This window comes from Panthera tigris, chromosome E3, assembly GCF_018350195.1.
Source record: "Panthera tigris isolate Pti1 chromosome E3, P.tigris_Pti1_mat1.1, whole genome shotgun sequence".
Taxonomy (NCBI): Eukaryota; Metazoa; Chordata; class Mammalia; order Carnivora; family Felidae; genus Panthera; species Panthera tigris.
In genome coordinates this window covers 28,384,826-28,411,172 of record NC_056675.1, presented here as the reverse complement: position 1 = coordinate 28,411,172, position 26,347 = coordinate 28,384,826, and the positions used below count along the sequence as shown (strand labels likewise).

At 47.4% G+C, this 26,347-nt stretch overlaps 2 protein-coding genes across 4 annotated transcripts in view; one reads left to right on the top strand and one right to left on the bottom strand.

Annotated features, from left to right (window-relative positions):
- The window catches only part of ABCC6 (ATP binding cassette subfamily C member 6), a 51,474-nt gene extending 42,914 nt beyond the window's left edge, over positions 1-8,560 (bottom strand). The window contains exons 1-5 of one of the 2 annotated variants that reach the window (XM_042971139.1): positions 8,444-8,560; positions 6,754-6,936; positions 4,336-4,461; positions 4,062-4,190; positions 427-552 (exon numbers count right to left, since the gene is read on the bottom strand). In XM_042971139.1, the coding sequence (XP_042827073.1) occupies positions 427-552; positions 4,062-4,190; positions 4,336-4,461; positions 6,754-6,936; positions 8,444-8,479 (600 nt within the window). In that variant the 5' untranslated portion in view covers positions 8,480-8,560. Of the gene's footprint in view, positions 1-426; positions 553-4,061; positions 4,191-4,335; positions 4,462-6,753; positions 6,937-8,054; positions 8,123-8,443 lie in introns of those variants that run through there. The other variant, XM_042971138.1, reaches the window with a different exon arrangement.
- Positions 8,561-11,108: 2,548 nt separating this feature from the next.
- LOC102968488 (nodal modulator 1) overlaps positions 11,109-26,347 on the top strand; it is a 55,488-nt gene continuing 40,249 nt past the window's right edge. For both annotated transcript variants that reach the window (XM_042971171.1, XM_007087342.2), the window contains exons 1-9: positions 11,109-11,354; positions 13,396-13,485; positions 15,501-15,546; positions 18,319-18,419; positions 19,388-19,494; positions 21,310-21,382; positions 23,811-23,963; positions 24,521-24,658; positions 24,994-25,083. In XM_042971171.1, the coding sequence (XP_042827105.1) occupies positions 11,190-11,354; positions 13,396-13,485; positions 15,501-15,546; positions 18,319-18,419; positions 19,388-19,494; positions 21,310-21,382; positions 23,811-23,963; positions 24,521-24,658; positions 24,994-25,083 (963 nt within the window). In that variant the 5' untranslated portion in view covers positions 11,109-11,189. The remainder of the gene's footprint in view (positions 11,355-13,395; positions 13,486-15,500; positions 15,547-18,318; positions 18,420-19,387; positions 19,495-21,309; positions 21,383-23,810; positions 23,964-24,520; positions 24,659-24,993; positions 25,084-26,347) is intronic.

The window sequence follows — 26,347 nt, the reverse complement described above, 5'->3', positions numbered from 1 at the left end:
AGGACAGGGACTACGTCTGCTTGTTTGCCATAGATCCTCGGCACCTAGCTGGGGTACAGCGCAGGGACTGGACCACAGCTCCTGGGCCAGATCTGGCACAGTGCCTGTTTCTGCAAGTAAAATTTTACTGGAATACAGCCATGCTCCTTTGACATACTATCTGTGCAGCAGCAACAGAGTTGAATCGATGCCGCAGAGACCATATGGCCCACAAAGCCTAAAATACTTTCTATCTTGCTCTAATCAGAAAAAGTTGGCCAGCCTAGGGCACAGATATACAATACACATTTTGCTGAATGAAAGAATGGGTAAAAAATTATGAAAGGCTCGTGTCCTAGTTTAGCTCCCTTCTGTCCCACAGGGAAGCTGAGACCAGAAATGAAACAGGGACAAGGGAGGTGCTGGGTTGGAGACTCGGCAACTTACAGACTGTTGGGGGTCTTTAGGGAAGAAGGGGGGTTGATCGACGAGGCAGGACAGCACAAACTGTGCCAGCACCAGAGACAAGCACAGGTAGGTTGACAGGTGGTAGTAGGGGTCACTCTGGAAGCCCTGTGGGTGAGAAAACACAAGTCCCATCGAGTCTGGCATGGTGAAGTCTGCAGCCAGAGGCCTGTGGGAAGCAGAAGCTGGGCAGGGTGTCTCTAAGGGGAGGAATGGTCATGGCTGAGCAGGTTTCTGAAGCTATGAGCAGTGCCCAGGCAGGGAGCCAGAGCCACAGGGTTTGAAAGCTGGTGACCCCGGCATGCCTGGTGACGCGATTTAGGAACACCCGACCCCCATACTCTGCATGAAATGGGGGGGGGGGGCATGTGTCTCCCCTTAGGCAGGTGACAGTTGACCACAGCCCCTGGAATGTGAGCAGGGGGGATACTTTTCCTTTCTCCTTGTGCCACGGAGGAAAGCCCTTCTCTACTCCAGCCCCCACCCCAATATCCCATTCTGCTTCCTCATGGCCAGTGTTTTCTGGTTTAAGAGGGAAACTGGTTTGGGGCACCTGGGTGGCTCAGTCGATTAAGCATTGGACTCTCAGTTTCAGCTCAGGTCATGATCTCACCGTTGTGAGATCCAGCCTCCCATGGGGCTTGCGTCGGGCTCAGGCTCACGGTGCAGAGCATGCTTGGGATTTTCTCTCTCTCCTCTCTCTGCCCCTCCCCCGGTTGCGTGCATGTGTGCACACGCGCTCTCTCTCTCTCTCTCTCTCTCTCTCTCTCTCTCAAAATAAATAAATAAACTTAAATAAAAAAGAAGGGAACTGGATTTAGTGAGCATTTACTCCACCCTATGCCTATGCGGAAGTCTTTTTGGGCGCTGTCTCATCAAGTCCCTCCCCACTCTGACCCCAGCTGGAGTTTAGCTGGTCTATTTTACTCATGCAGAAACCAAGTTCACAGAAGCAATAGCACCTTGCTCAAGGGCACCCAGATGATCCGATCCAAATCAAGAACTTTTGCTGTCACACCATGATGGCTTTCGTATCTGCTGACCCTCTGTAAGACTCCCTTAATTTCTTTTCCCATGCTCAGGTATGTGGTTTATGCAGAAGTGACTCCATTTCAGGTGGTGGGCAGGTGACTGAGGTCTGACCAGTGAGCACGTTCCAGTCCCCTGGCTACTGTGATTGGGTTAGGAATGGACATACGACCCACACTGGGCCAGTGAGAGCTGGAACCATCAGGAGATCTTTCACTGGGGTTGCTGCAGGGGTGGAGCCTAGGTCTAGCGGGATTGTTGGTTCTTCTTTGCCACCCCACTGTTGAACAAGTAACAGGCCAGAACCAAGAGACAGAAGGAGATGGAGATCTATCTGGTGGCGTCATCTGAACACTTGGACCAACCGTGCCCAGGAGAGCCCCCATGTAGGAGCTAATGAATTCCTGCATTTTTCCCCCCTTAAGCTAGTGTGAGTTGAGTCTTTGTGGCTTAAAACAAGAGCCCTCGTTTCAAATGGCAGTTCCTCTACAGGATTTCTACACTCTTTTGTTCTTACTTTTGTTTTCTGAGGCATAAGACAATTTGATATCCCAGCTACATCGTGGCTCACCTTCTCTATATTGCCATTTTTTACCACTGTTTCTATCGGAACATTTGTTCTGAATTTGGGGGAGATGGACTTGGGCTCTGCGCTCCTCGGCCGTGTGACCTTGAGGAGGCCGCTCATTTCTCTTAGCCTTGGTTTCCCCATCTTTAAAATGGGACTGTGAGAATCTGCCATAGCACATTCTTGTAAGAATCCAATGAAGACATGACATCAAGTGCCTTTTGCAGGGCCTGGCATGTGGCCGGGGTCACAATATTAATGCGTGGTCACAATATTATTATTTCTGTGCTGCATCTGGCCGCTGGGGGAACCTAGCTTTGCACACATCAGTGGATGGCCTGGGCAGTTTTCCCATCGGTTACAAAGATTACTTTGTGAAAATCTGTCCTTAAGGACAGAATGGTATGTCTCTGCCTTTTCCTTTTGGGAGCACGACTGGAGCAACCATTTGGCTGGAGAAATGATCTACAGCCCGTTGCAGGGGGTCTCCAGATCTGGGGTGAGCATCCCAACTACGCAAGCACTTTTCAACTGGGGCAAATTTGTCCCCAAGGGACATGTGACAGTGTCTGCAGACACTCTTGGGTTTGACCATCAGGGGAAGGTGTGCACTTGGCATCTAGCGGGTGGAGGCCGGGGATGCTGTTTAACATCCGACAAGGTGAGAATGGCTCCCCCCGCCCCAAAGAGAATGATGTCAAGAGTGCTGAGGTTGAGGAACCGAGGTCTGGGCTATTTCTCTCTTTGTAGGTAAACAGATCCGATGTGTCCCTTAACACGGAACTGCTATTGGCCAGGATGGGAAACCGAAATATAGGGAGGGGGGTGGGGGGAAGGGAAGCCTGGGTAGCTCAGTGGGTTGAGCATCTGACTCTTGATTTTGGCTCAGGTCCCGATCTCGTGGTCTTGAGAGTGAGCTGAAAGCACAGTGCTCACTCTCTCTACATAAAATGAAAAAGAAATATGGATGGATATGCAACAATGCGTATTATGTCCAGAGGGGAGCATGGGTGAGGGTAGGTGAGAATGAGGGGAGATGTGCACGCTCATACAGAAAGAGTGTGTTTTGGGAGGTCATTCCACTCACTCGTGTCTCGCACTAGGAGCCTTTTCAAGAACACAAACTTGAGAGAGTAACATGTTGCGGAGACTGTCTGGACATAAGCCTCTATATACTTCGAAGATTCTGGTGGCAGGTGCGGACATCTACTCGTCCTGTGGTGCCCGGGACAAGCCTTGTAAGTCCCCTTGCTTATTAACTCTGCCAGCTACCATCTGGAGTATGAGGTATTAGACCTAATACTAATTAGACCTAATTTTTTTAAAATTTTTATTATTTATTGAGAGAGATTGTTTATTATTTTTGAGAGACAGACAGACAGAGTATGAGTGAAGGAGGGGCAGAGAGAGAGACACAGAATCCAAAGCAGGCTCCCGGCTCCGAGCCGTCAGCACAGAGCCCGACGTGGGGCTCGAACCCACGAACCGCAAGATCACGACCTGACCTGAAGGCAGACACTTAACCGACCGAGCCACCCATGCGCCCCTATGGGGCCACTTTCAAATTTCATCGGGGAAGCTCCTGACGGTGTGAACCAACACTGCACCTGTGGCCAGTGGTGCAAGGGAGGACGTGTGCATGGGTGTGCACTGTGGGAATGGGCGATGCATGTGCCTGAATCGTGTGGGAGCTTGAAGGCACAGACACACTGGGTGGCGGCAGGTGTGGGTGTGTTTCAGACGGTAGTTGTGTGATGCATGAAAGGTGGGGCACAAAGGGGTGCGTCTGCTGTGCAAGTGAAGTGTGTGAGCTAAGTGTGTAAGACCCTGGGAATGAGTGTCCATAAAAACATATGGGATGACGCAGTGAGTGTGCCTGTGTGTCACTGGAATTTAAGCAACCGTGGTGTGTGTCCCTGTGTAGACAATAAGTCATGTGCGGAAAGGGGAGGAGGAAGGATGGAGGCAGGGCAACCCACGGCCTGAAACTGCCACATCGGTTCCCCAGGCTTCCACTTACCCCTTGCGAGGCCAGCTGGGCAGCACTGGTCGCTGGCAAGAGAAAGCAGAGCAGCCAGTATCCAAACAGCAGCCCCGATGCCCGGACCCCTTTCTTCCTCTCCGTGTGGACCAGGAACATGGCGAAGCTCTGGACAGGAGAGTCACGACAGGCCCCTCAAGGTGGGCAGGGGCAGGGAGGGCGGAAGGGAGCTGTGCTCTGCCCCACACCCTCCACCAGGGCAACAGAAGCCCCTCAGCCAGGAGCAAGCCCAGCAAGCCTGGGTTGTCCTTACCGTCGTGGTGAGCCACACAGTAGGATGAATGAGGAATTCTGGGGCCTGGGGTGTTCCCCGCTGGATTCTCCAGAGAGCCACAGACACGCTGGACGTGCACAGGATGATGAGGGCAAGCCCAAGCACCTGGGAAACAGGCTTGGCTAGATAAGGCCGGCGGGCAAAAAGAAGGGTGGGGGCAAACCAGACAGGGACCCCACGCCCACCGGGCAGTGGCTCTGGATGAGGCACGGCTAAGGTCCCAACATCATAATTTAACAGTGCCAGTGTGAGAGATGCCGAATAAGAAGCAGGAAGGGGAGCCTTACCTACAGATTCACCTTGACCCGGAAGTGTCCTATAAATAATATGCCCCAGGGACCCAGGCCAACCCAGTATTTTCCAGAATGCGAGGGTGGGGCAGGGTGCACCAAGAGTACGCAGGCGAGGTGCTTTAGGTATGAAGAAGCGCCATGGGGGCGCCTGGGTGGCTCAGTAGGTTAAGTGTCCAACTTCAGCTCAGGTCATGTTCTCATGGTTCGTGAGTTCAAGCCCTGCGTCGGGCTCTGTGCTGACAGCTCAGAGCCTGGAGCCTGCTTCAAATTCTGTGTCTTTCTCTCTCTCTGCCCCTCCCCCGCTCATGCTCTGTCTGTCTCTCTCTCTCTCTCAAATAAATAAACATCAAAAAAATTTTTAAAAAAAGGGGCTCCTGGGTGGCTCAGATGGTTAACTGTCCGACTTCGGCTCAGGTCACAATCTCATGGTTCATGAGTTCGAGCCCTACATCGGGCTCTGTGCTGACAGCTTGGAGCCTGGAGGCTGCTTTGGATTCTGTGTGTGTGTGTGTGTGTGTGTGTGTGTGTGTGTGTGTATCTCCCTCTCTCTGCCCCTCCCCCCACTCACACTCTGTGTCTCTCGAAAATAAATATTTATAAATCAATCAATCAATCAATCAATCAATAAGAAGCGGCATGAAACAACATTCACGCAGGGGATGAAAAAGTTACACTCTCTTCAAGTCCCTTTGACCTCTACTATTTTTAAAAAGTTTTTAATGTTTATTTATTTTTGACAGAGAGAGTACGAGTGAGTGATGGGCAAAGAGAGAGGGAGACACAGAGTCTGAACCAGGCTCCAGGCTCTGAGCTGTCAGCACACAGCCCGACGCAGGACTTGAACTCACCAACAGTGAGATCATGACCTGAGCCGAAATTGGATGCTTAACCTACTGAGCCACCCAGACACCCGTGACCCCTGCTATAAAATCAAGGAGAAGCTCTGTCAGGACTGGTATGTCTCCAGACCTTTCTCTAAGATGCGGGGATCTCTCTTCTGAATGAGAGAAAGCAGGAAAGCAGAAGGTGGACACAGGTGGGAGAGAAGACGAGGCCTCTGGGCGCATAGTAGGAACTATTACAAGCACCCCACAGTCCAAAGCGGGGCTCCAAGTACTACTGGGGGCCTGGGTTTGACACGCTGCCTATTTGTGTATCCCCTGTGAGCTAAGGATGGTTTTTGACATTTTTCAATCATTGAACAAAACTCAAAAAAGTATAATATGTCGTGATGTGTGAAAATTACATGAAGTTTACATTTCAGTGACTTTCGAGAAAATGCTATCGAGACACAGTCATGCTTATTTATTTACTGTCGTTTATGGCTGCTTTTCTGCTGCAATGGCGGAGTAGGTGACATGGAATCCACATGGACCTTCAAAGCCTCAAATATATACTGTCTGGCCCTTTAAGGAAGAGTTCGACAATAGGACAAAAATTAACGAGGTGGTATGGGAAGGACGTTCTTTTTTTTTTTTTCTTTTTTAAATTTAATCCAAGTTAGTTAGTATATAGTACAACAATGATTTCAGCAGCAGATTCCTTAATGACTGGGAACGACATTCTTGTAGAAGTTTGGAGAACGGGATGGATGAGCAGAAAGGCTCACACTTGGAATGCCTGTGTTTTTGTAACACACTAAAATAAATACAAAAAAATTTTAAGAACCGGTGTTTAAAACTGCCAGTGGGAAAACATAAAAATCAACGCGTACCTGTTCAAAAAATTTTTTAAAGTTCACCCAAGTGTGACCCTAAAATCACCTCGTGTACCCCAGGAGTATACCTCACACACTGTGGGTAATTCCAAGGTATGGTAGTCATAAACTGGCCAGGAACATCTGAACATCCAGATGTGTGTGTTTGCAGATGCGTGGATTTTCATTGTCACCATATCTGTTTGGGGGAATCTGGTTCCACAGAGTTTACCTTTGTAGCCTCTCTGGAGTATTGCTCTGTTTGACTAAGAGGTCCCCGTCTTGTCCCCACCCTGGGTGCTCCTTGAAAGGAGGAGTGTCCACTTTGGGGTCTCCGCCAAGGCTCCAGCCAGCTTCCCACACCTCCCAACCATTGTCTGGTTACAGCCTCCCAGAGGCAGCGGTTACCATTTTGGCCTTGAAGAGCGGGGACATCCGGAGGTAGTTGTTGCCGTGGCGATGGATGTAGAGGAGGTAGATGGGGCCAAGGACCCAGAGGTACATCGGGGGTACCCAGATCCCTGCCGTTTTCAGGAAGCACACGTTCAGTAGGTGGGCAGCAATGGGTTCAGGCTCTGTCCAGTTCCAGACCTGAGGGAACACCGGGGCGACCCTTGTGATCATACAATGCAGGAGTCCCAGATTCACCTGATTAGGGGGCAAGGCAACCATTTGGACTCCTCACATTGACATGAAAATGGGCCCAGCACTCTCTGGAGTACCTTATAAGTCTCAACTGCTTTAATGCTAATAATATCAACCCTAAGAAGTACAGGCAATTATGCTACCGATTTTGCATATGAGGAAGCTGAGGCCCAGAAAGGTTACATAACCTGGGTGATAGTCACCCAGGTGGAAAGTGGTGGTGCTGGGATTTGAATCAAGGTGGCTGGGTCCTGGAGTTGGGGATACCTGGGTTCCAGGATGAATACTGGGTGCAGACTGTCGTTTAAGCCTTATATTTTAAGAGGTAGGTGTTACTGGTCCCATTTCACAGACCAGGGAACTGAGGCACTGAGAGGGGAACAGCCTTCTTCAGGCCCACACATACAGAAAGTGGCAGAGCTAATTCCCATGAAGCCTGTTTGACCCCAAAGCTTGTTCTACAGAGGGTCTTGATCTGTGATTCTTTTTTTTTTTTTTTAAGTTTATTTATTGAGAGAGAGAGAGAGAGAGAGAGAGAGAACAAGCACAGGAGTAGGGGAGGGGCAGAGACAGCGGGAGAGATAGAGAATCCCAAGCAGGCTCCATGCTGTCAGCGCTGAGCCCCGGGGCTTGAACCCACGAACCATGAAATCATGACCTGATCCCAAATCAAGAGCCAGATGCTTAATGGACTGAGCCCCCCAGGTGCCCCTGGGTCTGTGATTCTTCTCTCAGCCTCTTGGCTAGCCTTATCAGAACGCTAAAAAAGTCTGAATGGGAAGTTCAGAGAACATGGCTCTTCAGTTCTCTTCCTACTATATTAACAGCCCTCCCTCTCCCACACTGGTTATCTTTCTTCACTGCTCCCCACTTTGCCAATGGCCACCTCTGTGAACTTCAACTTCCCTGTGCCTCAGTTTCCTTTGTTGCAAAGGAGAGGGGTGGTGTTCAGAGAATCTACCTCTAAGAATTGAATTAAATGGGTTGATAGCAATAAAGCACATAGGAGGATGTGGGGCACAAAGTAAGCCCTCAATTAATATCAGCTATTACTATTGCCTTACCGGCCCGGCCCCTGAAATCCTGGGAGTTTGCGACCCTTGCTCCCATCCCATGAGCCTCTTTCCCAGAGTCCTTCGCTAAGAGCCTGGATGAAAGAGGAAGCCAGAGAGGTGGGGGTCCTGAAGCTTTATGCAAATAGAGGTCCTGACGCTTTATGCAAATAGAAGTCAAAGCCTGCAGGCAGCTGGGAGGTTGGGAGGCCCCGTTAGTGGTGCTGGGGTCTCTAGGGGCAGGCTCGGTTAAAGGGCCCGCACTTGCCTGCTGTTTGCCTGGGACTTTGGTGGTCTCTCCCCTCCCCGGTATCACCCCCTGGAGAAAGCTGCCGGAGAGACCTACCAAGCCCGGAAAAGAAGAGTGGGGCAAGAGGCGGGGTGGGGGTGGGGGGACTTACCCCCTGTCCCACACAGGGTTCTGCAGCCGCGGCCATCGCGCGCCTCCCGTGCCTGTCCGTCTGTCCGCCCCGCGGTCTGTCCGTCTGTCCCGAGACAGCCTCCTTGCCGCGCTCCGGGTCCTGGAAGGGGCGGAGACTGACAGGCTAGGCTGGGATTCCAGCTCCGGGATCGCCAGGCCCGGGGCAAGGTCCCGCCGCGCGGCAAGGGTGGGGCGGGAAGGGATGAGACGAGGCGATTGGAGGGGGCACTCTGGGTGGCCCGAGCCGGCATTGGGGGAGGGGATCTCGGAGCCCCGGAAAGTGCAGTGGCATCCCGATAAAACCCTCCAGTCCCGCAGCAGGTGGGATGGATACTGTCTGCCTGTAGGGTGGTGGGAAGATATTAAGATTACTAATAAAGAGTTTAGCACAGTGCCAAGAACACAGTAAATGCTCAATAAGTTAGCGATTATTAGTATTAGTAATGTTATGTTATCCATAGGTTACTAAGCAGTGGTTCACTGTGCCATTTCAGAAATATAATATGGAAAGATAGTTGCTAAATGCTAAATGAAAACAAGATTATAATACAAAATAGGCTATAATATTTATGCAAAAAAAAAAGTATATTCTTAGGTTGGGGAAAGGGGGAGAAGGAAGTCAAATCTTTGCCTTCCTCTCCTGGGTGTTAAAGCAAGGTGTGTTCCCAGACAGTAGCTCTTTTTGGGAAATCCTTTATGCAACATGTATGCATAGATTTTAAAAATGGATGTGCAGTCCAGCAGTGATCATGGAAATCCTCATTTTTCTTTTCTTTTTCCTTTCCTTTTTCTGTTTTCTTTCTTTCTGCCACGAGCATGTATTCTTTTCAAGATAGAAATGAAAAGACAGCTTTTTCAGACAGGCAAACACAGGTACTCAGTTTGGAGGAAGGAGTCAGACTCTATGCATTCTCCACATCGCCTTGTCACTTCTCTGCAGCTCTTGAATGCCACTTCTCGCATGGCCTCCACTGTGTGGGCTCCCCTTTCTTTTGGGGTTTCCCAACCCTGGCCTGGGGCCCAAGTCAGTATGCCTTCAGCGGTCCTCTGGCCTGGGTCTTCTGGAAGAGCAGGGACACAGAGAACAAACTCAGGTTTGAAGCTGAGTGTGGCAGGTCTGCTGTTCACATTTATAAATTATGTCTGCTTATTTGAGGTGATCTTGGTGGAGGCTGATGGAAATTAGGGGGAGGCCTCTCTTACTGTGACCCCAAGTGACCCCACCTCTGATAGGCATTGCCACAGTCCTAGTGTTTATTTTATTGTATATGTGAAGATGAATTTGCGGGGAATGGTGGGAATTTTGGGGGAATGGTCAGAAAGTAAGGAAGAACACAGAGGAAATCAGTTGGGTGTGCCAAGAACAGAATCCAGTCCCCTGAACAGTACAGGGCTGAATGCAGAGCCCTAAACTAGTCCCTTTCCCCCTCTCAGCCTCAGTTTCCCATTCTGTAAGGTGAGAAGGTTCCATGGGTCAGCATTTCCTAACTGGTGGCTTTCAGCCCCATGCGGATTTGCTAAGACAAACCAGGGACTCGTGCTAGGGAGAGGAAAGGGCATCTGTTTCAGTTGTAGTTATAAATACCCAATAAATGAAATAAATATTAAGCTGGATTCTCTCTATAACCAAATAGTTGAGAATTCCACTGTATTTCCAGTGAGAGTGCAGAGTGAGAAACTGAAATCAGATGTGCTCATGACTGAGATCCTTGGGGGATGTATCATTCCATTATAGGACCCATGAAGGTTTTAACCATTGCATGGTCTAAACTCCCTATGATTCATAATTGTATATTGCTTAAGTCTTGGCCACAATGATAAATTCTAGTGGGAAATTTTCTCTTTTACCTGGTTGTTTAGAAATAAAATATAAAAACTATCAAAATAAAGGGCTTGATTCTCTTTTAGGGCAAAATGGAAGAATTCCAATATCAGGTCAGAAAAGCAATTTTTGTCTCTTTTGATGTGGTAACTTGCAGTTAAATTCAGTTTTTGTCATAGTATATGTATAATCTTGGGGCAAAGCACAACGTGCTGAGATTTGAACTTGTTTTCTGACAAACCATGCTTCAAATCACAGACAATTTAAAGTAAATTAACTGTTTGCATCTCTTGCTTATGGGAGAAAAACCCTCAAGTTTGTTTCTACACAAATGTTCTTAGAACTGGGATTAATTTCAAATACCCTTTTTTTTAAAACATAATGCTGACCTTAAATGGCCTATGTATTGCTTTTTTTAAAAAGTACTGATTATTTATAATGGAAAAATGCACTGACTCAAATTCCTAAACGGGTTTTTGAGATTATATATCACCTGTGAAATACATGTGCCAAAAACATTCGGGGGAGTAGTTGGATACTTAAATCAACAGTCTCTTGTCGTTTCCAGTTTCAGCGATATTGAATTCCAAAGCATAATTCAACTTTGGAGTTTGTGACTGTAATCAGGCACCTTGCAACTGCACCTGACAGACGGTGCCCGGAGTCCTCCAGGCCACCGTAGGGCACTAATGGTCTGGTTTTGTTGCTGAGCATGCGCTGTCTGGCGCGGGGGGGCGTGGCGCCTGTCTGGCGAGGGGGCGTGGCGCCGGAGCACGCACGCGCAGCAGCGCCGGGGCGGGGCCTGGGCTGTCAGCAGCGGGCAGAGGAGGAAGCAGCGGGCAGCGCGCGGAGCTAGGGGCGGGACCTGGAGGCCTGCGAAGGGTCGGGCGGCAGAGGCCCGGCCATGCGGGCGTGCAGGGGCTTGGGGCCGCCGGGGCCAGTGGTGGTGGTCGCCGCTGTGGTGCTGCTGCTGAGTGGCGTGGGTCCGGCACGCGCCTCCGAGGACATCGTGGTGGGCTGCGGGGGCTTCGTCAAGTCGGACGTGGAGATCAACTACTCGCTCATCGAGGTGAGCGCCCGCCCCGCGGCCGGGGCCGGAGCTCGCTGTGTGACCCTGAGCCAGTTACTCAACCTGTCTGGGCTGCGGTGGCCTCGCCTCAAACGCCAGGCGGTTGCCACCTGCCCCACGTTCTAGGAGTCCTTGCCTCCTTGAAGACTCCGCCCCCCGCGGGCTCTCCACCATCCCATGCCCTCCCCGTAGCGCTGGGGTGGGGGTTCCTATCGTGGGGTCAGCTACGGAGTGGGGTTGGGGACCTAGAGGTATGTACCCCACATCTCAGAGCCCCCCAAAATTCTAATCCACTCCTCGAAACCCCCCAGGGATGCTTTTAGAGAGCACTGATTCCCATCCCAAAGATCCTGTCCGGGTAGATCTCTGTTGGCATCTCTGGGGCTGGGAATATGTATTTTTAATCTTTCCCGATATCCCCCCACCCCGGGACTCCTTTTCCTTTAAAAATGGAGAGTTGGCAGCTGCCCTGAATGTCTTTCTGGGTAGTTAGTGAAATTAACGCTGGAGATTTGAGCTGAAGTCTTTTTTATTAAGTTGTAAAGCCCCAGGCAGTTACATGATTATCAATACAGTGGCATTATGGCCCAGAAAGCTTTTGTGAAAAGTAAGGTCACTTGTCAGGATAGATGGGAGGGGACCTGAGGGAGGGCTGGCCTCTGGCTTAGAAGGGTACTGTGATGGGGCAGAAGGGGATTGGAGAGAGAGAGAAAAAAGGAAGAGGCTATTAGCTGGCAAAGAGAAGGGACTTTGGGGGGATTAAGACCCCAAAGGCTGACTGAAAGCACATTTGAGCCAGTCCATTGCTGGCAGCTGAAGGGCTGTGGTGAAGGAATGAACCAGTATATTCTACAAATCTGGTTGCTGAGATGGGTTTGGGGAGGGGTAGAAAATAGATTCCACACTCCACTGGGTCGCCCTGGCCTTGTTCCAAATCCCAGCTTTTGTTCTTGTAGGAGGGTGTTGAGACAGAAGCAGAATCCAGCACCATGTATTAACTAAAGAAAATAATTATCACCTTCAAGACCCCTCTGTCTCTCGCTTCTCTGCCAGTTTTGATCCTAAGTCAGGTGTTTAATGAGTCAACCCACTGGCAATGGCAGGGTTCCTAGGGCTCTGCTGGGTGCCCGTGCCACCTCTTGGGTTGCCTACCAGTGTGTGGGCACAGACCAGTTCAGAAGCTGCCTTGCAAGGCTTTGTGCTACTTAGTTGCCTGGGGCTCCAAGAGAAAAGTAAACGCAGAGAGAAGTTAGTACTACCACATAGTAATATAGTAAAATAATAAGAACACTATTTTTTTTTTTTTTTTTTTTGAGCCATGCTGTCTGCCAGGTGCTTAATATGCATTGATGTGAGTCTGTATAATCACCACGAAGGGGAGTGGCTCTTTTCGTATTTATGAAGAAACTGGACCTCAGGAGGTTAAATGACTATCACACAGCATGTGGAAAACCCAGATGCTGCTTGAGTGTCTTAAAAGGTTAAGAGATTGTATTTGGAAATGCCCAGGATACAAGAACTTTAGAGATCCCTTGAAAAGACACACATTAAGTGCCTTTTGATTTATTTTTGCCTAAGAATGAAAATAAAAGAGGAAATTAAAAATTCCTAGATGAGTGTTAACTCGCAAATATTGGGAATCATTTGAGATGAATGTAGATCCCTGTCCCCCCACCCAAGACCTTCTAGTTTAGAAACAGAAGTGGGGCTTGGGGATTGCATTTTAATAAGCACCTTATTAATAGCACATTGGAAAATTTGTTTTACATCCATAGAGACAGCCGCTAAAAATACACTGAAAAATATTGAAAAATATGACTCTGCAGGGTAGTCTTTAGAGGGTTTCTAACCTAAAAAATATCTAATTACACTATTTCGTGGATACTTTGTCTTATTTGTCTCTGACCTTAGTGCCTGGTGTTCATCACAGCACATAGTAGGTCCTCAGCAAATGCATATTGGCCAAATGCATTGTGGTGTAATGTATGTAGCTAATTCTCAAAGGCGATATTATGACTTTTCTTCTTTCCTTGCCTTCTAGATAAAGTTGTATACCAAGCACGGGACTTTGAAATACCAGACAGACTGTGCCCCTAATAATGGTTACTTTATGATCCCCTTGTACGATAAGGTAAGAGAGACTACTGTAGTCGTTTATGATCGGAAGTGGTGTGGCCTACAGGACCGCCCTAACCAGAGCAGGCTTTATTTGGCACATGAGCAAATGCTTGTCTCTTTTGTAAATTATAAGTGCAATCTACAGTCCTGGCCAAATTTTGAGGGAGACAATTTATAAAGTGGGTTGATTGAGTACAAACCGAACAGTGGTTCTCAGTGTCTGCAGGGACATCTGCCGATGTCTAGAGACATTTTTGGTTGTGACACCTGTCTGGTGTTGGGGGAGGGCGTCTTTATCTAGTGAGCAGAGGCCAGAAATGAAGCTGAACCTGCTGCACAGGACAGATCAAACGTCAGCAGTGCCGACATCCAGAAACCCTGATTTAATAGAACTCTTTATTTGCAAGCAGCTTAAAATATTGTTTAAAAAAAACTGTGCAAGTGATACTCGAATTTGTGAGCTTTGTGGGAAACAACAAAATAAGGTCTTTAGAAGTATTTGAAGTAAATTTATCCATTTGCCCCCCAATTTCTCATCCCTCTGTAGTGATGACCACTGGTAAAAGTTTTGGTGTGTATCCCAAGAGATGGCTTTCTCTGTATTATAATCATAAAGGGGCGCCTGGGTGGCTCAGTCAGTTACGTGTCTGACTTCAGCTCAGGTCATGAGCCTTAGACTTAGACCTCGTGGGTTCGAGCCCCGCATTAGGCTCTGTGCTGACAGCTCAGAGCCTGGAGCCTGTTGGAGCCTGTTTCCAGTTCTGTGTCTCCCTCTCTCCGCCTCTCCCCACCGTGCTCTCTCTCTGTCTCTCTCTCTCTCACTCTCTCAAAAGTAAATAAACATTAAGAAAAAAAATTTTTTATAATTCTAAAGATGCCCACATATGTGCGTGTGTGCATAGACGTGTATCCACACCTACTTACACCCCACCCTCGTTACCCTTCCCATTTCAACGTTTTATTTAGAAACGTAGATTCACAGGAAGTTGCAAAAAATAGTCAGTGTGTACACATAGCTTTGGCTTTGTTTTTTTATATCGGATGGAACTAAACAACACGAATTATTCTTCAGTTTTTGATTTTTTTCCCCTATGGTAACATCTTGGTACACTTTCAACATCAGCGTGTACAGGTCTACTGATTTATTTTTAATGGCCGCATAGCACATCAGAATCAAATCAAAACTGTAAATTTATGTAACCGTGTCTCTATTGATAGGTGTAGAGGCTTTTCCCAATTTAAAATATTATAACACAACACTATTCTTGAAATTACATCTTTCACCACAGTATGTAAGGCTGACTTCTATAGGTTGGTCTTAAAATCATTTTTTGTTTGTTTGTTTGTTTTGTTTTTAACTATTCGTATCATTCTCAAGAAAGCAAGGTGTGTGAGTAACATCTAGTTTTAAGAAATGACTTTTGTTCCTAAAGATACACAATGACCCTGGCAACCTTGGACGTAGGCGGGGTTAATAGGAGACTCCATTAGTCGCATGTTTGGCATCAGAAGACAGTGAGTGGCTGAACATAATGCCTTTAGAACTCTCCCATAGACGTTAACGTGGTGTCTCATGATTGGTTGGATGGGGACTTCTGGGCAGCCAGCTTCAGCCCACCACATCCGAAGGGAACCAGACAGCCCACAGCGACTTAGAAGGACACAATATATATTTGGAATTTCTTTTTCTTTTTTTTTTTTTAAGTTTATTTATTTATTTTGAGAGAGAGAGAGAGAGCACGAGTGGGGTAGGGGCAGAGGGAGGGAGAGAGAATTCTGATCAGGCTCCATGCTGTAAGCACAGAGCCTGATGTGGGGCTCAAACCCATGGACTGTGAGATCATGACCTGAGCTGAGATCAAGAGTTGGACGCTTAACCGCCTGAGCCACCCAGGCACCCCTATACTTGGAATTTCATTGCAGGTGTGAAAATGCTAGATTAAATGGTAGCCCTGAAGTAAATTAAACTAATTGAAAGGTCATTGGTTTTCATTTCTCTACCTTTTCTCCCCCCCCCTCCCCTTTTAGGGAGATTTCATTCTGAAGATCGAGCCTCCCCTAGGGTGGAGTTTTGGTAAGTTAACTGAATAGCCAGACATACTCTGTAAAGGATTAGATTGTGTGCTGAATATTAATTTAAATTGTTGGAGTGCGTACACTGTTAAAATATTAAGGATACATTTCTAGTGTGGAACAGGGTTTTTTCCTGTTTGCTACTATATATATACACTTTTTTATATACTTTTGAGAGACAGAGTACGAGCAGGGGAGGGGCAGAGAAAGAGGGAGACGCAGAATCTGAAGCAGACTCCAGGCTACGAGCTGTCAGCACAGAGCCCGAAGCAAGGCTCGAACCCGTGAACCACGAGATCCTGACCTAAACCAAAGTCAGAAGTTTAACTGACTGAGCCATCCAGGCGTCCCCCACCTGCTTGTTACTTTAGAGTAAATTGGATTTATCTTGGACCTACCTTAAGGTTTTCTGTCATTTCTCTTAAAATAGGCGTCCTTTCTTGAATCTGCCTCAGGAAGCTCTGCTTTTGTAGTTTCATTCATTAAGTGGCAGCAGAATGACTTCTAGAGGTCAGGAGTGGGGACTTCTTTTCCTGTCCTAGGATGGCTTCTTTCTTAGCCCCCTGGGGCATTTTTAGTGACTTGATTGAAATATTCAATGTCGTGAGATTTCACGTGAAAATCCAGATCTACTTCTCTTAAGAGATCACAAGAGGGGCACCTTGGTGGCTCAGTCGGTTGGACGTCTGACTTCATCTCAGGTCATGATCTCAGTTTGTGAGTTCAGGCCCCGTATCAGGCTCTCTGCTGTCAGGCTGTCAGCGCAGAGCCCGCTTCAGATCCTCTGTCCCTTTCTCTCTGCCCCTTCCCCGCTTGTGGTCTCTCAAAAATAAATAAAAACATCAAAAAAAAAAAAAAAAAAAGATCACAAGATCTGGCATCCTTGGGCTTTACTGGCTCTGTGACAACCTTGGATAAGTTACTTCCCCCTGGGTTGGTGTCTTCTCGCTAGGGGGTCAGGAAAGGGCTCGCTAGGGGGTCAGGGGAGGGGTTGTAGCTGCCTCATGGCCTGTCTTGGAGATTTAATGGGCTAGTGTGTGTACGTGCTGAGAAAGGCTGGCACATAATTAGTAGGGAATAAATACTTAAAAGCATTCTGCACACATACAGACAAAAGCTCAAAACTTTCCTGATGTGTCTGCCTTGTATCAGAGCTGGAGATGTGGAATGGAATGGGGTTGAGATAAGAAGAGAGGGCTCTGCTTTGTCGTGGCTTCCAAGAGTGGATGTGTGTTTATCCCTGTTCTGTAGCTTGGGGAGGGGGGGGCTGGGGTGCTGGTTGGTTCAGGCCATCTTGCTCCTGAGTTAGAGGAGGAAGAATTTAGTCCCTGCCATCAAAAAGGGTAAAGTGCAGCTCACATGGCCAAGAGCTAGTGTGGCTCTGTGAGGAAAGTTCTTTTCCAGTCCATAGCTGGGGGGGACCTGACCTGTGCCTTCCAGAAAGCCGGAGGTGGAGGAAACCCAGCATAGGACTAAAGCAGAGGTTACAGATTCAGCACGCTGTGGGAGTGTTTTGTTTGAGCCCCCTCCCCTCCTGCCCACTGGTTTCTTCCTCTTGACATTGGTAAAGACGTTCGTCTGTATTACCTGTAGCTTTTGTTCGCTCATTTGATTTCTTTTGTGAGGTGTCTGTTTAAGTCTTTTGTGCATTTTTTACTGGCATCTTCTCTGTGTGTGTGTGTGTGTGTGTAATTCTTTACCCAAAATTCTGATTTTCCCATTTTTTTCTCTACTTACCATTCTACATTCTTCCTAACCTTTTTTTTTTAAGTTTATTTATTTATTTTGAAAGAGAGAACATGTGTGCGGGGGAGGGGCAGAGAGAGAGGGAGACAGAATCCCAAGCAGGCCCCACGCCGTCAGCACAGAGCCTGACGCAGGGCTTGAACTCACAGACCGCAAGATCATGACCTGAGCTGAAGTTGGACACTTACCGACTGAGCCACCCGGGCGCCCCTCTTCCTAACCTTTTAAAAGCTTGAACCCTTGTTATGATGACCTCTTCAGTTTTTTTAGACAAAATCAATTAGTTGCTAATACTGGAAATTCTGGAGATAGCACATAAAAATCCAGGTTTCCGTTTTTTTGTGAGAAAGTTGGCATTTGGTGCAAAGTGAGTAGTGGCTTCCCCTTTTCCATTCACCATAGGCCCATGCGGCCTGTCTCCCTGCTTGGTTCCTGTGGGCATTGGAGCTTCCCGTCCCGTTTTGCCGTGGCTGCACTCACGCACTTGGTCAGGGGACAGTTTGGAGGCAGGCTTTTGCAGGTTGAATTGGGGCTCTGTCACTCACAAGCTCTGTGAGTTTGGGGAGGGGGGTCCTTTAACCTTTCCTCGTGTCAGTTTAATAATCAGTTGGAGGCGTTTTTACCCCCTGCTCACGTAGTTGTGAGGAACACATGCACTTAGCTCCGTGTCTGGTCCGTGGTAAGCATCCAGGAACTGAAACGATTTGGTGCGTCCTGAATTGTCACTGAGGCTCTGACATACGGCTCAGCCGAAAGACTGTCATCAAAGCATATCATCCTGCATACGCTGTTTCACCCTGGGGTGGGAACCTGGGTGTCCGGGGAAGAGGTCGGGGGGAGACCTTCCTGCATACCTCCTGGTACCTTTGGAGTTTTAACCCTGCGCGCGTGGTAAGTGCTCAAAAATAAATGAAAGTTAACTGGTAAGAGGTGTTTTGCCCGGGCACATTCACCTTACGTCAGCACTAAACTTGCTGTTGTGTCTCGTATCCTGTTTGTTCCCTCCCCTCCCACCTTCATTTCTCAGAGCCAACAAACGTGGAGCTCTACGTGGATGGCGTCAGCGACATCTGCACAAAGGGCGGGGACATCAACTTTGTGTTCACGGGGTTCTCTGTGAATGGAAAGGTTTGGCTCTGGAAGATTGTTCTTTTTAATGGTTGCTCTGTATTATATACTGCGTCCTCTCTTAACCTTCTTTATATGGGGCGAGTAAGCCCACACGGGACCCATAGGTAAGCTTCAGGAGGGTGGAATTTCATGTACAAGGTAGTGGGTGTTTTTCAGGGTCAGATCTAGGTTCCATATCATTCTTCCACAAGGTCGCTTGCGAGGGAATGCCAGGCCATTCCCCTGTAAAGGCTGCTGGCGAATAACTGCTAGGGCTGGCCTTTCGTAGGGATGAGGACAGGAAGAACGGAGGCCCCAGGCCGGGTGGCATCTTGTCCTCACTCAGGGAAACCCAAGCTGGCCTCTTCCAGACAGGATTTGCGTTTGCTTTGGCCCCTCCCCCAGGGGCTGTCTCAGTAAACTGGATTCTCTGAGAGTTTTCTGGGCCTCCCTGGTCGTGCGAATTTGGAGTGCTAACCTGTGCAAATGGCAGCTTCGAGCTCAGATTCTCAGGGGAGTTTTTTTTTCTCCCTCCATCCGGCACCAAGGTTGACACGTGCAGATTTCTTTGCTGTCCTTTTCTTCCTGGCGGGTTCATTTCTCCTTTACCTTTACACCGAGAGTGAGGCGCTCACCCTTGGATGAGGCAAGGTGGTCCTGGTTTCATGTGTGAATTTCTTGCTAGGGAGGAGGATCATGGATATTGTTTTCTTTCTCTATAGAGACTGTAGAATAATGGTGTCTCTTTGGCTGATGGTGTCTTAGATACAGTGAAGCAAAGTATTATTTCCCTGTTACTACTCCCTCTCTCAGCCCCTCAGGTCTCCTTGGGAAGGGTCTCCGTGACTGTCTAATCTTTGTAAAGGAGTCTTGACCCCAGGAAGGATATAAGCTCCATGAGGGAGGGACACGAACGGGCCGGCAGTTCTGCTGAGTGGAGAGAGCTTTGCACCTGGCTTCAGTCCTGACCTCCTTCTCCTCACCAGGTTCTCAGCAAAGGGCAGCCCCTGGGCCCCGCAGGAGTTCAGGTGTCTCTGAGAAACACGGGGACCGAAGCGAAGATCCAGTCCACCGTGACCCAGCCTGGTGGAAAGTGAGTTGTGCCCGTGTCATCCTGCCTCACGGAGAGGGGGTGCTGTTACTGGGGCTGGAGGAGCTTCAGGTATAGGGGGTCCTGGGTTTAAATCCTGGTTTGGACTCTTCAGGCAAGTTCAAACCCTTTGTCTGTGAAAGAAGTCATCTGACTTCTCTCCTCCAGCACTGAGGAGATGAGTTAAGGTCTCTACAGTCCCTCCGGCAGTGCCTGGCACGTAGTAGGCCTTCATTTAACAGCTGTGGCTGGCTCTGGAGCCTGAAAACCTGGGTTTGAGTCCTTGTTCTCCCACTTACTGGGTTTGGTCCCAGACAAGTTACTTAATGCCTTTGGGCCTTAGTTTTCTCATTTATAAGTGATGGTGGTGGTGGAACCCACCTCCCAAGGTTATTAGGAAGATTAAATTAATATTTTTATTTCAAACTGCCTGGTGTGGAATATATGCTTAATCGTGTTAGCTCCATATAGATTTGCTCTATTATGATTTTTAAAAAATCATTTCATCACTATTACATGAAAATTATTTTGTAGTTTGAAGCGACAACTATTTAAATTAACCTTGTTGAGTCAGATTTAAAGCCATTTATTTAATGGATCTATGTCGTCAAGTTGTAAGTGTTAACAGATGTGCCAAGATTAATTCAGAATAGTTCCAACTGATAATTTTGAAAGCATTCAAATCATTACTCCTTCAGTATACAAAACCAACTTAACTGCAAATTAGAAGTTGATAATGAATCTGTCGGTAAGCTATCCAGTTTCTAAGTGAGGGTTGTCGAAATTATTTTTCAGTCTGGGGATAACGTTTACTTCTACTTGATTGAAGCCTGCTGGGGGAGGCGGGGCTTCCATTTTCTCTAGACTAGTAGTAGTTTGCTTTTGACCTCGCTGGGAAAAGTGACCTGAACTTGTTGAATCTCATTCCTCTGCACTTACCTAAAACAGTGATCTTACCCTGCAGAAGTAGAGGTTAAATCTCACTAATTGCAAAATCCAGTAGTCATTTCCATTTTACTGTAGCAAAGTAGCAAAATACCACCACAGGAGAAGAAATTAGGTGGATTTTTGATCGTCCATTTCACTAGAGTTAGCCCTCTCGTCGTCTGGGCTTTGCGCTTTGAAAGGTTAAATATATCAGAATCCTGCTGGTGGCCTTCCCAGCCTCATCTCCTGTCACTCTGGGGCTGGTTTGCCTACAGCTACCTAACTGGTCTTTGTCAGCACCTGATTTCATCACAGTAGTTTGTGCAAGAGCCCGGAACGCCTTTTACCCTGTTTCTGCTAACACATCTAAACTCTCCGGCACAGGATTCAAAGCTTGCTGTCATTTGCCCTACCAGTGTCGTCAGCATCATCTTGTGTTAGCGATGGCTTCAGCCTGTCGGATCTGTTCTCTCTTCTTTACACAGGACTCCTCCCTTCCCACTTCTGTTCCTTTGGCACCCCTTCCCTTCTCTATGCCTATTCCTGCCTAACGCCTCTGTCAAAATGCACTTGCAAGTTCTGTGACTGATCCCTGGCTAAGCCACAGTGACTGGTTCTCAGATCAGAAATCCTTGGGGTTTAGGAGAAACCTAAAACCTCCTTCCTGTCAGCCCACAGAACACCTGTTCTTATATACACGAAGTACTCAATAAGTGCTCCCTGATGTGATTTGTACAGTGAAGGATTGAATTTTGTTTATGCTCATTTAACCAGCGAATGGCCAGTTTGTGATAATTCGAACATTATTTTCTAGTGCTTCCAATACTAGTCATAAATTAGTATACTTGGGTTGTTTTGAAAGAAAGTTTATTGGCTCTTTGTATGTCTTAGGTTTGCATTTTTTAAAGTTCTTCCTGGAGATTATGAAATTCTTGCAACTCATCCAACCTGGGCATTGAAGGAGGTGAGTATTTCATTTATGTTGATAGCTGTGCCAGCAGTGTTCTGGTTTGGGGACAAACGTACGGATTTCAGTTCAAGGTATGAAATGGGTTTATGGTTTTTCTGGAAGTAGATGAAAAATGACAGTGCTACTGATTGGTTTGGTGGTATTTATAAGATAAAACTCAGTGTAGCAGATGTTGCTTATGTTGCTTTTGGTTTTAGGTGACAATATTGCCTTCCTTCTGTGAAATAGGTCTGCTATTAACTGTAGCTATTTTAAGCTGAATCAACACCAGAAGGACCCGATTAGATTTATTTGTTGTTCTTTTTCCAGCCTGAAACAGCAATCTATAAATACACTTAACATTTTAGAAACCTGTTGTACGTGTGCCCAAGGAGAATATAAAAGAATGTTTATTGCAATTTTGCTTGTAATAGCAAAATATCGTAAGCAACCTTGAGGTCCTTTAGGTGGAGAGTGGTTTCATCACACAGTAGAATTCTGTTGGACGGCAAAAATGAATGAACCAGAGCTACGTAGATCGATAGGAGTACATTTAGAAACATAAAGTTTGGGGCTCCTGGGTGGCTCAGTTTGTTAAGCATCCGACTTCGGCTCAGGTCATGATCTCGCGGTCTGTGAGTTCGAGCCCCGCGTTGGGCTCTGTGCTAACAGCTGAGAGCCTGGAGCCTGCTTTGGGTTCTGTGTCTCCCTCTCTCTCTGCCCCTCCCCTGCTCGCTCTCTCTTTCTCTCTCTCTCAAAAATAAATGTTAAAAAAAAAACCATAAAGTAAAAAAAAAAAACATAAAGTTGAGGGAAAACGGCAAGTAGCTGAAGGTAAGGAAACACAGTATTGTTTAGATAGTCGTGACAAACATTCAGGGTACTTCCCATGTAGACAAAGCCTGAAGCTGTGTTTGGGAATGGCAGACACCGAGTCCGTGGTGACATTGACATCCGTAGAGGGAGGCAGGTGGGGGTTTGGAGGTACGCAAGGTCCTGAATTTTGTTTCTGCTTTTATTTCTTCAGCTGGTTAGAGTGTATATACAGGTGTTCTTTAGGGTAGTCTTCATATCTTTTTGTTGGATGGAAATCGTTCGTAGTAAAAGATCAAAAAAAGGAAGAAACAGACAAGGTGAGCTTTTGTAATCTGTGGAAAAACAAGTTGAAGAAGGATCTAAAGGACATTTCATCGTGTTAACTTTTATACTAGTTTTGAGACTGTGTCTCATTTTTTTTTTTTTAATTCTTTTTTCTTTAACATTTATTTATTTTTGAGAGACAGACAGAGCCTGAGTCGGGGAGGGGCAGAGAGAGAGAGGGAGACACAGAATCTGAAGCAAGATCCAGGCTCTGAGCTGTCAGCCCAGAGCCTGATGCGGGGCTTGAATTCATGGACCGCGGCTCGAACCCATGAACCGTCAGATCATGACCTGAGCCGAAGTTGGACGCTTAGCCAACTGAGCCACCCATGTGCCCCGAGACTGTGTCTCATTCTTGCAAAAGAACCATCAGAATCATTATTTCTGTTTTTATTGAAAAGGTTTTATGCATGTATAACAGATAGTAGGGTTTCACACCTAGACTTCTCTGTATACTGTTCATGGCTGCCAGTTTTCAGGGTTTTAAAAAGGTTTTGTTTAAAACTCATGGCTTAAAAAAAAAAAACCAAAAAAAAACAACTCATGGCTTATACATTCTGATTAGGATAAGTTTTAAGGCTTACATTGTTAATTGTATGCATAAAGGAATTTGAGTTTATTAATATAAAATTGTGTTTCGAAGTAGGGTATGCTGCTAAACATCAGGATAAGGAGTGCCCTTGGGGGGTAGTGCCTTGGAAATGAGCGTGAGGAGGCTTCTGGGTGCTGGTTCCATTCTGTTGGTGGGTGCTAGTCACAGGGTGTGTTCAGTTTGTGAAAAATCACTGTGCTGTACACCTCGAACGCGTGTGTTTTCTCCGTGTAAATTGTGCTTTGGCAGACAGCTTTAAAAATGCATGTATCTGCACCAATAAATACGGAAAAAAAAGTAAAGTGTGCTCATTTAAAAAAATTGGAGCAGATAGAACAGCATGGTAGCAGGAGTGATAACAGAGGTGGACAATTTGGAAGGTGGAAAAGTGTGAAAAAGTAAAATGTTACCATGCCAAGGAAATCATTCTTTTGAGCGCAGTAGAGAGATAGAGAGCAAGTAGGGAAGGGGCGGAGAGAGAGGGAGACAGAGAATCCCAACCAGGCTCTGTGCTGTCAGCACAGAGCCTGATTCGGGGCTCAGACTCACGAACTGTGAGATCATGACCTGAGCCGAAACCAGGAGTCCAGAGGCTTAACTGGCTGGGCCACCCAGGTGCCCCCTGTGACTATTTTAGCTGAAGCACGTCTTCCTGTTGTTGAACATCCTGAGGGGTTGTTGCTTGGGAAGTTAAACTCCCCTCTTCCATAGGCGAGCACCACCGTGCGGGTGACCAATTCCAACGCCCACGCCGCCAGCCCCCTCATCGTAGCCGGCTACAATGTGTCTGGGTCAGTCCGCAGCGACGGGGAGCCCATGAAAGGGGTGAAGTTCCTTCTCTTCTCATCTGTAGTATCCAAAGAGGTAAGTAAAGAAAAGTGGACAACAGACAAACTTGTGGGCGGGGCTGCGGGCTTACAGACCAAGAACACACTGCTGAAAATGTAGCTCAAGGTGGATGTATTGTCTCAACGTTTAAGAACACTGTGTTTCTCGGTTGACTCCCGAGAAGCTGAGTGGCTTTGATAGGAGTGGACTATGTCAGAAAGTGCACAGGCCCTGAAATCAGTCCGACCCAGGTGCAGACCAGTCCCCACCCTGCGTCTTGCTGGCTGTGTGGGCCGGCCACTTCGACTCCCTGCGCTCCATTTTCTTGTTGAGAGTGGTGACCCGTCATTTATGAAGACACTCATGTCATTTTTTTCCAAGGAGACTGTGCCAATTTTTAACTTCTCACCTTGAGTGTAAAAAAGTCCGTGTTCCTTTTATCTCCAGTACTATGCCCTGGATTTCAGAAATACATATCTCGTGACATAAAACTTAGAAAAATTTTCCAATAGCATGGCCATTTGCTGATGACCAGAGCACATAAGTGGAAAAGGAAGTCATTTTCACCCTCCCTCCCCCCACCCTTGGCACAGGATGTCCTGGGCTGCAACATCTCACCAGTGCCCGGCTTCCAGCCCCAAGACGAGAGTCTGGTGTATTTGTGCTTTGTGGTCTCCAAAGAAGATGGCTCCTTCTCCTTCTATTCCTTGCCAAGTGGGGACTACACTGTGGTGAGTGGAGGAGATTTGCATCTGGGAATCTATGGGACTCTTACAACGCAGCAAGAATCAATGCCATTTGGGTGTTAAAAGGAATAAATGATTGACCTGCAGTTTCATGACCATTTTATGTAGTGTAATTATTTAAGACGAGATTCTGACCGTTTGGTAATAAATAGCTGGAAAAAGTTTGGGCCTTCCTCTTTTAAGATCGGCAACAGGATTAATATTTTGTCTCTCAGCTCGCCTCAAACCCCTTGTCATTTGTGGCCTGTTGGGTCAGTTATTAATATTGATGGTTGAATCTTGTTGTTGGCCCTTGGTAATGAACAGACCATTCCTTCTAGATCCCCTTCTATAGAGGAGAGAGGATCACCTTTGATGTTGCTCCTTCTAGACGTGACTTTACGGTGGAACACGACAGCCTGAAAATTGAGGTAAGACCTGCCTGCCTTCTGGAGGGACAGGTGTCCAACTTGCCCACCCTGGGCACAGGCGTTGCAAACGTGTTTAAGAATAAACAACCAGTATTGTATCTGTAAGGGCTAGGCTGCTGGGAAAAACAGAATCTGGTGCTCTGTTCCAGTTTAGCCTGGGATCCACTCTCAGTAATTTCCTCATCTGAGAAAATTGGAGCCTGAGTTATAGCTACTTTGTGCCATGAGATGTATTTAGTGTGTGCCAGTGCCAGACGATTCAGGTACTGTCACAGGGGTGGGGGTACAGTGGGGACCTAATGAGACACAAAATTCTGTTCTTTCAGACCTCAGTGGCTCTGATAGGTAAATTCACTAGTGTATCAGAAGGTGATAAGTGTTGTGTAGAAGAATGAAGCAAGAAGGAGGTGACACACTGAGACGGGTTGGGGTCTTCCAGGGTGCCCTTGGAAGTCCTCACCGTGAGGGTGGTGTTTGAGCAACAACCTGAGGGGAAAGAGGCAGGGTGGGAAGTGTTTGAGACGGGGGGAGTGGCAGGTGCAAAGGTCCTGAGGCCGAAGTGTGCCTAGAGGGTTTGAGGAACTCCAAGGAGGCCGGGGTGGCTGGGATGGAGGGCGTGGGGAAGGGAGAGATGACAGGGCAGAGAGCACAGGACCTGGCGGGCCACTGAGGTTCTGAGCAGAGGGGAGGTGTGATTCCTCAGGCTGTCATGTTGAGGAGAGGTTGCAAGGGGCAAGGTGGAAGTGAGGGAGGGGTTAGTTAGGAGGCTGTGGCCATGAACCAGGTGGGAGCTGAGAGTTTGGACTGCAGGGAGGGGGTGAGTGAGAGGTGACAAACTCCCTAGATCCTAAAATAGGTGGTAAATGTGTTTTCCATCACATTTTATGTTTAATTACAGAAGTAGATAATGGTTACTGTAGAAAATTTGCTAGATAGAGCAGATCCCCAAAGAAAATAGTGGTCTCCAAAAACGGACCTCCCAGTGTTACAGTTATTGAAAAAATTAGATTTTAATCACTTTCTTTTAATGTTACATTTGAAAGTACTATGTTAAAGTAGCTTAAATTGGTAGGAGCTAGCTTTTAGGTCACATGCTCAGTGGGGTTCTGACTGCTTTTTAAGATTCCGTAAAGCACTTGATTGTTTTGTGCACGCCGGAGTAGGCAGGGGGTGAGGAGATGTCCTTGCTTTTGCTTCAGGGGGCTGGCAGAGAAGGATGGGGCAGGTGAGCGGGGAAGGACATTCCCAGATCTCAACCAAATGC